Here is an 11,161-nt window from a genome sequence, read left to right as displayed (position 1 = left end):
TTCATAATGCATACGAGAATATGTGTTTATTTTGTAGCAGTGCACTTTTTATCGTCCATGGTATAAATAAACCTCATAGTTGCAACAGGAGCCGACCCAAGGATTTCAGGTGGCCTCTTTTCGTCAACCGTTAATTAAACCCAATTAAACCGCGACCTCTGCAGGCAGATAATTGCAACAACATGGCGTTGTGTCCCAGCCTCCAACAAGTACACAGAAGTGTGCGCTCAGTTTGTACCCTCCGCACCACTAGGGCGGCGCTACTGCCTAAACATTTCATCGCCGCGTACGAGAAAAGTACCAAAGGAGAAAAAACGAGTGAAAAGGAAGGAAGAAAGAAACGCTACAGCGCAGCTTGTTGTTTTCACTGGTCGGCTTCAGCATTTGTTTGTTTGTCATTTCAATTCTTTATACTGGGGACCCAGCGGGCGTTTCTCTGGCGATATGGACCCGAGCACGACCATTCTGCGGGTGAAGAGGAAGAGAGGTACAGATCCGGCGGACGCGCTGCTGCTGGCCTGTAAGCGGATTCGTCCGGAGGCCGCGGCGGCTCAGCCCAGCGACGAGACCGAACCAGAACCGCAGGAGCCCAATATAGAGAACTCGGTCTTCAAACTAGTGGCTACTGTGGCTTCGCAGGTGATGAATAAATTGAATTTCCTGTTTCGGCTTCAGCAGTCAAAAAAGTGTAGTGATGCTAAATGTGTTGTTTTCAGTGATGGCTAATGACGTCAGACAACGAGTTCAGTTGTCAACTTGTCCGTCAAAATATAAAACGACAGTGAATGATAACTGTGCTTGCTTTATGTATATTTAAAGCATTTTTAGTTGTGTTTTGTATATGCGTCGTACGCTCTAGAGAGATGCATGCATAAATTACTTAAAATATTGAAGATAAAATATTTGTATAGTAGTTGGGTTTGTTGAACAGCTCTAGAGTTATAATGAAATGACTTTGATCAGCTGATGATTGCATCACATGAATCATCATAGTTGTCTGTGTCTTCTATGTGGCAATTTTCATTGCAGGATGCTCCAGTACAGACACATGTCCGTGAGGCTCTGGCACGCCCACGGCTGGCCCATCATGCTTTGCGTCCATCTCAGGGAAGCGCTCAAAGGATCATCGGTGATCTGCGCAGTGTCAAATGGAGCACCAGGCGAGAGGAACGGTACCGGATCCTTTCAAGTCACCGGGCAGGACTGCCACCAGAACCTGCTCCTGTCAGAGAGGAGAAAGATGACACCCAGACAGAGGACCTTGACCGCCAGCCTTTGGGAGAGGTTCAAGTGTTTGATATTGTGCATGAGGATGACGACGAGAAGATGCCTGGCAAGGTAAAACCATATCAGATTTGATCCTCTGAAGTTAATTTTTACATGAATGACAATTTTTGATAAATCAAAAATCTTAAGATTATTATAAGATCTCACTTTTAAACTTTAAGGCCCGGTTTCACAGACGAGGTTTAAAGCTAGTCCGACTTAATAAATGTGTCACCTGTCTTGATAACTTGCCCATAAATATCTTAAAATATATCAGCGCCATTGTTTTGTCTCAAGATGCACACAAGTAATGTATTCTTCTAAGGCATTTTTTATAAACGCGACATAAATATCTTTATTCAACTACGGCATAGTGCCAATCCGTGTCTGTGAAACTAGGCCTTAATGTCTCTTTATAATAAATGCATTTATTCTTATTCTTTATTTGTTATTCTTAATTTAATTTGCTGTTTTATATTCAACAAGTAAAAAATAGCCACGCATTGTCTAGTTTACAGTTCTGCATTTTGGGGGGGGGGTTTCCTGCGCAGGGATTCGTTTAATTCGGCACTAGGCCTTTGTTAAATGTCTAAATCGTTTTAAAAGAACATACCTTATAAAAACATTACTGGTGTGCATATCTAGACAAAACAAACACACTAACATATTTTAAGATTTATCAGTGTGAGTTGTTTGATCAAGACACCTCTAACATTTGAGTTAGTTTTGGACTTATCTTAAACCCTGTCCGGGAATCTGCCCCTAGATGTTATATCATTCGTGAAGTATCAGACTAGAGCGTTTTTTTTACATATCATTTCCCATGTGTGCTCAGCATGTTTTGCCTACTTCTACTCCATATTTTGGGATGTATGTGGAAAAAATAATCATGGTCTGTTATTCTGTTTGAAGTAAGTGAACCTGGTTTATAACCTATTACTTGTTTAGTTTAAACTAAATCTAAGGTATTACCTCACAAAAGATACAGAATTAATAAGGTGTGTTTTAATTTGCTCTTTTCTCACGTCAACTGTTTTTCTTTCTCTCCCAGAATGTTGTGTCTGACACCGAGACAATCTTATGTAACTCTGTGAAGATGATTCGTGAGAAACTCAGCGTTTCGGGCGATAGGCTCTGCACTGAACATCGAGAGAAAGAGGATGATTTTGTGTATGACTTATACTACCAGGAAACAGTCACACCAGGCTGGATACAAGACATTCTGTCTGTCAGACCTTACACACAAGAGGGAGAGCTGGTGAGTTTCTGCTCACCAAAAAACATGTCAACTCATATACATGTTTTTTTTTTACACAAACTGATACGAATGTCCGTTCTTTTTTTTTGGGCCTTTAATAAATAGGTTCCTGATGTAGTGGCCTTAGAGGAAGAGGTGTATGAGGATGAGGATGATGAAAACGCTGAAACCAACTGGAGAAACGATTACCCAGATGAGAGCAGTGAGGATAACAGTGATGCAGAGGAGCGTTTTGGAGGTTAAGCTTCAAAGTTAATTCTCAATTTCTGAAGCTGTCAAAGCCAAATCATTCTTATTAAAACTAACAGTCCCTGATTAGAATGCTATTCAAATGTTATTTAACGGTTCTTGCCAGGTTGCTGGAGCGAAGAGCACTCCTACAGCAGGAGGAGCTGGGAACGCTACAGGCAGGACATCATGGAGGAGATAGAGAACGAAAACCGTGAGGATGATGACGGGGAGCGAGAGTATGATTCTGACTGAGAGCCTCAGTGTGTTCATGAGCATGAGAGGGGCCATTTTTACTGACGTGTGTGGAGTGAAGCAGTATGTTCTTTTGTCAAAAGTGAATGTATGTGGTAGCACATTTGCGTGTATTTGTTTGGGTGGCTTTGAATTGCGTTTTAGCGAGGAGAGTGATTTAATATTTGCTATAGTTTGCGATTGTTTGATGTGGAGATAGTATGGAGAGAAAATGGTGTGATTATTTTGAGTTTGTGTAAGTGTGGGGTGCTTTGTGTTGTCAGTTATGTGTGTGTAGTGTTTATACGTTCCCCATATTCAAGGGGCGAAAAAGACAAAATACCTGTAAATATGTAGATGTGTATAAAAAAAATAAAGACTTCAGAATTAAACTGAAATTCTTGTATATTTTTACAAGTTGTGGTGTCTGCTGAAAAAGGTTTAATTGATATTCTTTACAATAAATAAAAAAAAAACATTTACATAAAAGCATTTAACAAAAATACTTTAAAAGATCTGTTCAGTGTGTTTTAGAATGTGAAGTAAACTCTGTTCAGATTATATTTGAGCTGGCATCCTGAGTTCATCTGGAATCTTAATTTACAGTTTTTTCCATGTTTGACTGACTGTCACAATGATTTAACAAAAGCTACAATCCATATTTGCCATTGCTTGGGTTCCTGGAGTGAATGCTTTTTGATTTATCCCGTTTTATTTTTTTATTGAAAAAGGAGAAAAAAACAATGCATGTAGTAGAAGTTCAGATTCAATATAGCACTTCTCAGTCTACAAATGTTTCCAGCACATCTGATAAACTTGTTATATTTATTCCTCACCTTGCTTTCTCAAATGATCATGTGATTATAAAACACAAGAGCACCCTGGTCTACAAGCCAAAGGCATAGCAGCAGTTTTTCAAAGTTGAAGTGTGTAAAATCGCCTTCCATCTAAAACCCATTTATGGCATTTGGCAATTTAACAAAACTGATCAATAACATTTAAAAAACAGTCACAGTTTTGATCAAACAAACCACAAAGAGGAAAATTAAAGTAAAATCAGGATGTCTCTCAAAGAAAGTTTATAAATAAATTGACAGTAAGAACTATATTCTAAACAAAACCATGTTAGATTAAAAACAGGAAAAGTATATTACATAAATACCCCGTGAGCAAGAAATCAAACCATTGCGTCCTGCCCGTGTCTGTATTCTTCTGACAGCAATACAGATGAAGTTTGCATTATTTCAGTGCTCTGATACCAGTGTGAACCAGAACCTCTCCGTGGGACCTTATTTTCATGCCATGTGGTTAATAATGCCATAATCCCAACACCACCGTGCACTTTTACCTCAACGGAGACCTTTAATGATATAGAAAAAAAGAGGAATCCAATGCCTTGAGTGCATTAAGAGTGTGTCTGTGTTTAACAGTGTGGAAGATCTATGTCCCTGAATTCCAAATCTTGGTGGTTTCTTCCCCCAGCTAGTCTTTCAAGTCTGCGGGTGGGGTGTGCAAGTGTTCTGATAAATAGTGTTTTATTCACTCAATGTCCATTTCAGTGAGCACACAAAAGCAGGTGAACTGGGTGAAACGAGTAAGGGCACCTGTGTGAAGGAAAAAGGTTTAAATTAATGCAATTTTGCCTTTGAGTCAGTAAGATAAAATAAAAGTATTGACGCTTTAAGCTGTGGCACTTACGCAGTAGTTTAGTGATGATGGGGGGGCGCTTGGATTCTGGAAGATAGATACCCAGGAAGTAAACAGGCACTCCTGAGAGAGCGATGCAATTCCAATAAGCGAGTTGAGTGTGTCGAATAAAGAGGAACAGCCACCAGAAACACAACGCACATGCAGAAGATGATGGGATACACCAGACTCAACTGCTCAAAAAAGATGAAAGAGGAAAAAAAATACTATTGAAAGCAACAAACAAGACTGAGCTCTTTTGTTATACTATTTACTCTCATTTTGAAGAACAGTTCAATCAAAGTTCCTTTGACCAATTACTTGTTATATTCTATAACTGTTTTAAAAGGTGTAAATGTGCTAGTGACATACCATAAACTTTGGCATATTAATATTAAAATGTAAACATGGCTCAGTACCTTCAGTGGTCTGTGTCTGTCCGGCTCCTTCCAGCGAAGGTAGATCTGCCCAGCAATGGATAACCCAACAAAAAACCAGTAACTGAAGCTGTAATAGTTTATCAGCTGGAAAACATCCTCCACAGAGAGGTAGATAAGAGCCATGGCACACTGCAAAGACAAAACCTAAGTTAGCTGATCCACTAGATGGGGACAAAAATTCCCAAATATCCCAGGCAATTCTGTTGTGATTCAATACAGTATATGCAAACGATAAAACCATTTCACAAAAACAAATATATGCAACAGGGCAATACCATGCAAATGTAAAAACAAAAAATCTATGGTGTGACATACCAAAATTTAGATTTTGAATTGTTTTATAATATTAATATTAATATTTTTCTATAAATAGCTTATAGAGATTGTTGTTTTGCTGTCCCACCATAGGAAAAATTTACATATTAGTCTGCCAACAACCCATAGACTGATCTTTTTCTGATATCTGGACTCTATCGCCACGGTTCAATATATTGGTAACAAATACATTCTTTAAGAATCAAGATTTCAAGTTTTGACTCAAAATGTCACATCCATAGTGCTGGAATTGCAATAAATCCAACAAAATAATACTTTGCAAGTTGCTTTGTCATGAAACTAAACAAAAACAGGTCAAAAGGTCAACGAAAATGAGAGAATATTGAGATGCATTAGGCAGTCATCTGTATGATTAACTGGGTGGATGCTAACATGTACTTACATTAAATAGCAGAGCAGGAACTGGAGTGAATCTCTCCATGTGAATCATAGACAACGCATCAGGAAGATGACCTTCTCGAGCTCCCACAAAGAATAATCTGCAGCACAGATAAAAAGGCAGATTAAAAACATAACTATACAAAAAAGCTTCAGACTACTCATACTATTAACTAGTTAATAATGTCTCACAGCTGATGTTCCAATTAATTTCTCAATGTTGTTAAGGTCCAAGTTTTGTGCAGGCAAGTCAAGTTGCACAACACAATAAACAAATGCCACAATGTAATCTGAATAATCTGCTTTGCATGTATTTTTCTCACACTCCAGAACCCCTTAGCATTCCTTGGATATTATTCCACACATGGAATAGTAATGGGCTCCCCCCATGTGGAGTCATAACCAGAAAGCAGCTCCAGATGGTTTGAGCAATTGAGTAGCTCCCTATAAAAACCACAGGAGCTGAACAAAGCTTTATTTCTTCTTTAAGAGGTTAACACCAGTCATTTGGAATACATTTGAGGAACAAAGCAGATGTCTAAAAGGAATAACAACCCATAAAGCTACTGAAATTGTAGGACATTTTCAGAATGGATTACAGCAACACAAACAGTTAAACGACCAAGACTAACATTTTGCTGTTTCATCCTAATGGTGTGTTAAAAATTGCTGAAGCGTCAGACTGACCTGGAAGCAGCAATGATGGAAGCGTTGAGACCTCCATAGCAGGACAAAGCAACCGCGATGGGGATGGTCCAGCTCATCACTCCCAAGGTGTGGTCTGCAAAGGTCTTAAATCAACAACAGGAAATATAAACTGTTAATACCACAAAAGATTGCATAAGAGATTATTTCAGAGGTACACTAGTGTAACATTATAATCCCACCACAGCGACAGCATCGCTGGCAAGGATGGCACTTATATCAAGCACTGCATAGTAGGCGACGTTTGTGAGGATGTAGATGATGGTAACAATCGGCATGGAGATTGCAATGGAGAGAGGAAGGTTCCTGGGCACACATGGGTAGAATTGATCATTTTATATTGTTGTTTATAGTTTACAAACACTCAGAATTTGTGTTGGCCTCAAAAAGGTACCTTTCAGGGTCCTTAATCTCTTCTGTGACAAAGTTAAGAGTGTCCCAGCCTGAATATGAGAAAAGTGCAGAATAAAGTGCCAACGCAATCGCTCCTGGGTCTTTAGACGAGCCTTGGAAAGAATCCTCAAAGTTCATGGTGTAACCTGCGTGAGAAACATCATAAAAATACTAAACTGTTAAGCAGCTCTTTTGATCCGACTGTTGTATTAATTAATCATGCCGATTATTGAGATATATGAACATTTGAGACAAAAACAGGACTTACGTTTAAAAAGTACAAGGCATGCATGATAGTGTAGACTGTCTTATACCTTTGCACAGTTTGACTATTCCAGTGATGATAATGACGATAAGGGCCAGCACTTTGGCATAGGTGAACACATCCTGCACTCTGGTACCCCACTTCACATAAGCGGAGTTAATAAAAGTCAGAAGGCCTGAAATATCACGAATAGGTAGCGTGTTAACGCAAATAATACAATGAAATAAATGAAACATTTCTGAAAGATGAACCAGTAAATGAATGTACAATGAATGACAGCAGCACAACAGTGGGCGTGTTATTTATGAAAACACAACAGTGGGTACTCCCAGCAGTTAACCTAAATGGAGGGGATTAGTGAAAGTTTCATGTAGTCATGCCAACAGTAAAGTTGTTTTTAATTTAAGTGGCATGTCTAATAGAGTAGAGAATGAGGATACTGAAGGTATCCAAGTAAAACCGGTACAAGAGGCCCCACAAAACCAGAAAAACAAGCTTCCTGAAGGCAAAAACAAGTTAATTATTAACCGCTTCAAGACATTTTTAAAGTTACACTAGAAGGTGTCGTGGTAATTTTTTTTTAGGGTGAGAAAGCAGAGAATGAGAACAGTCAAGGATGAAGGGCAATATATGAATTTAAACATTTATCAGATGTATAAAAATATATGAGAAAAATCATATTTCTAACATCTTGAAATTAAGTGAGATGTACAAAGTTAGAAATAGGGCGGGTTGCATGGTGCTCAGTTCTCATGGAAAATGTCACAGTGCAATATGCTTAATTTTATTGCGTTTTAGGCAATGCATTAATGTAAATAAGAATGTAATATGTTATGTATGATATTTGATTTTAGTATTACATGTGATCTGTAGATTCTCAAACAGGATTTATAAAATTCACATAAATAGGAAAACAGTTTAAGACATTCCATCATTTAAAAGGTAGGATTGCCCCATCCATGCATAGAACATCATTAAGCCAACTTACATATACAAGCAGCAGCGATGAGGCGAGAGGCAGAATATGGGGGCTCGCATGTTGGGAAAAGCGGCTGAACCAAGTAGTTTGCAAAAGTGATGGCGATGACAGCCTGACTGGTCGGTTCGATAATAAGCAGCGATGTCCAAAGCCGTATGAAAGCTATGAAGCCTCCGAACGACTCTAGGATATAAGCATAGCTGGCACCTGATTTGGTGATGGTTGTGCCCAGCTCAGCATAACAGAGAGCCCCCACCACTGAGAAAATGCCCCCGATGGCCCAGATGACTAGGGACAGTCCGTAGGAGGCACTGTAAAAAAGAACGCCCTTTGGAGACACAAAGATGCCCGAACCAATCATGTTGCCCACGATAAGGCTGACACCATTCAGCAGAGAGATTTCTTTTTTGAGCTGCATGGTCTCTTTGGGCTGTGAGGGGGCTTCTGGACCCTCGGGCTGTCCGTTCAGTTTTTTGGATTCGGAGTTGTTTTCCATTGTGTACACAGGTCTGCCTGTTGGTGCTCAGAGAGAGAAACGTCCAACCTGACTGTGAGCACAAAAATTCAAGTTATGCTCCCAACAAAGTTTTCTACTTTTGTTTATGACATTCAGCCAAAGACATTAGGAGTTATAGACTGAACAGGTGTATTCTCATAACTGCATAATGTATCCCACTATATTTAATTTAAAGTCACATGCCATCTCCAATGTCTAGTGATGGTGTGAAGTCAGCATGGGTAAGCATGATAAGTATATAACATATGTGTAAAATGTCTAACTGATTAAATGTTAGTGTGAAGATTGCATCACTATGACTGTTACAATGCATAAAAAGAGTCCAGAATCTCGACATCCTTCTTTGTAAATCTTTTTCAATTCTTAGCTAAAAATGTAACACAATACACATCATAGTGTAAACAGAGACTTTAATACACACGTTTCTCTCATTTAGAAATCACAACTTCAGTCTGGCATTTGCTGTTTGTTGACACTTTATAAATGATTAAACCCATTGTGTTCTACGGCTGACACCTCTCTTTACTGTGGAGTGCTGATAATACATTCCTTTAGATTAATCCACTTGCACCAAACACCAGTTCTTGTTTCCTGACCTTTATACTAAATCATATAGTTCCTCAATATTCTCCACAAAGGCTTACTTTCCCCAAGACTTGTGTTCCCTTCCTAAAAACATTTGCCCTATTGACACATAAGTTTACAGTGGGAAAGGACCGTCCGTTGCCCTGGAAATCCAATGACATCATTTTTGTTTTGGCTGAGCAGTTATCTTGTTATGGGAACTTGTCTTGCTAAACATCAAATAGATAGATGCTCATTCAGAAGAAAACAAGTGCATAATAGAACAGGCTTCATCTTCGCTTATTAACCTATAAAACATTATTAAGTTTGTTAGGCAGACATGTATGTGTTTAAATGCATGTTAGGTTTAAGGACTGGTATAACCAACTCAATTATTTTCCTCAAAACATTTTAAAGCCGTTTCATTAATACAACTGATAAACATTTTTGTCTAGAGGAAAAATGACATCATGCATCTAGCACGGCGTCTCAACGCATATAATAAAGGCAAATAAAAATTGACAAGCTGTCGTTTCATCTTCGTTGTGTTTTCGATTTTTTAATCGAAAACGCTAAAGTAACTATTAGGAAACGTAAATGCAAATGAAGTACAATGGAAAACAATTTAAAAACGTACATTTATAACAAATTTGGCATCCGAAACTCAAAACAAGTTCATATTTGGCAACCCGCTTTGATGCCGACTGAACATTCGCTTATTGCGTTAAACTAAACAATTCAAAACCGTGTTCAATATTAAAATAATGCTCATTATGACGTGTTTTTGACTGACAGAAATATAAATCAACGAACTATAGTATCTGAAACCAGATAACGGATGTATTACGACACTTCAACAAATCAGCTGTTCATCACATCAACCCAATCATCTTTCTTTTTAAACGCGCTTTGATGTCCTTTGTGAAATCGCTTTAATTTTGAAGCGAACGAGTGATTCATTCAGTTACCCGTTATTAGGAAAGCTGGTAGAATAAATGACTTTAATAAAAGGTGATTCACGTAGCATTGTGTAATCGATGGGATGACATCCTGTTTTTCAAAGAGCAGCAGTATCTGAGGAACACTGCGTCACGACGCGCTGTTATTCTCCAAACTTAGTTTATTTTTAACATATTCAAAGACCACGAAATGACCGGGTTAACGGAATTAAAAGACAATAAATCTCGCTCATCTAAATAAGCTAGACCATTCTGTCTTCTTTAAGCGTCATGATAAAACCAGAAACTGTGCTTACCTTACCTGCCTTCTTCCGCCGTTTACCCCCTTTGTCCAAGTGATAAGGTTAGCAGACAGGACAGCATCTTTAACAACAGCAGAAACACGAAGGGCAAGCATCCAAGAAAGTCACGTGATGCCGGTAAAAGTGATGTCACGTGCGGTTTTCTGCATATCAAACAAACCGACCCCTGACAGCACGCTCCATCTGGGAGACGTCTATTGGACATCTAAAATACATAGTTTGCTCATCTGCAATACGTCTCGGAGACGTCTGCTGTCAGATGTCATATAGACATATGTAAGATCATGATTAGGATTTAGAATGGATGTAAAACTGCTCTTTCTAAGATTTTTAATGGAAGTTTTTACACAGCAGATGTTTTCCAGATCTCCAGCTCTTGAACAGACGTCTTACAGACGTGCTAGCTTGGACCCGGTCTGGCTTTATGTGCGATCAGGTATAGCATTAGTACCACCCACCTTCAAGGCAAGACGACGGTCTGTTTTAAGTTTTAATGTGTTTGTTTCTGTATTAGGCTATGTGTTTAGTGGTTTCTGATTAAATCTGATTTACACATAATATGCTGATATAGGAATTAGCATTAAAATGGGCAATAATGATGAAGCCAAATGTTATACACAATCTGTTAACTATACAGTAAATAGAATTGGT

The 11,161-nt window shown here is 38.6% G+C and overlaps 2 protein-coding genes across 2 annotated transcripts; one reads left to right on the top strand and one right to left on the bottom strand.

The window, feature by feature from the left end:
- Window positions 1-296: 296 nt before the first annotated feature.
- Window positions 297-3,378, top strand: slc7a6os (solute carrier family 7 member 6 opposite strand). The gene is made up of 5 exons (XM_056749433.1): window positions 297-639; window positions 1,030-1,338; window positions 2,318-2,524; window positions 2,630-2,762; window positions 2,880-3,378. Exons 1-5 carry the CDS (start codon window positions 445-447, stop codon window positions 3,005-3,007), a joined length of 972 nt encoding a protein of 323 aa, XP_056605411.1. The 5' UTR covers window positions 297-444; the 3' UTR covers window positions 3,008-3,378.
- A 17-nt stretch (window positions 3,379-3,395) lies between these two features.
- slc7a6 (solute carrier family 7 member 6) lies at window positions 3,396-10,871 on the bottom strand. Its single transcript, XM_056749432.1, is given in 12 exon segments — window positions 3,396-4,590; window positions 4,685-4,771; window positions 4,774-4,800; window positions 4,803-4,866; window positions 5,092-5,241; window positions 5,831-5,927; window positions 6,514-6,617; window positions 6,714-6,837; window positions 6,926-7,070; window positions 7,239-7,364; window positions 8,178-8,716; window positions 10,510-10,871. Coding segments are annotated over 11 exon segments (1,476 nt in total). The 5' UTR covers window positions 8,665-8,716; window positions 10,510-10,871; the 3' UTR covers window positions 3,396-4,525.
- Between the last annotated feature and the right edge of the window lie 290 nt (window positions 10,872-11,161).

The sequence above is a fragment of the Triplophysa dalaica genome, chromosome 1 (genome assembly GCF_015846415.1).
Source record: "Triplophysa dalaica isolate WHDGS20190420 chromosome 1, ASM1584641v1, whole genome shotgun sequence".
In the NCBI taxonomy this organism is placed as follows: domain Eukaryota; kingdom Metazoa; phylum Chordata; class Actinopteri; order Cypriniformes; family Nemacheilidae; genus Triplophysa; species Triplophysa dalaica.
This window is presented reverse-complemented; position numbering and strand designations above follow the sequence as displayed.

What these genes read in the sequence shown, in the direction of transcription:
- slc7a6os (XM_056749433.1), top strand. Translation starts at nt 445, where the DNA reads ATGGACCCGAGCACGACCATTCTGCGGGTGAAGAGGAAGAGAGGTACA. An exon ending in ACACACAAGAGGGAGAGCTG is followed by an intron (nt 2,525 to 2,629) that starts GTGAGTTTCTGC and finishes TTTAATAAATAG; the next exon opens with GTTCCTGATGTAGTGGCCTT. An exon ending in TGCAGAGGAGCGTTTTGGAG is followed by an intron (nt 2,763 to 2,879) that starts GTTAAGCTTCAA and finishes GGTTCTTGCCAG; the next exon opens with GTTGCTGGAGCGAAGAGCAC.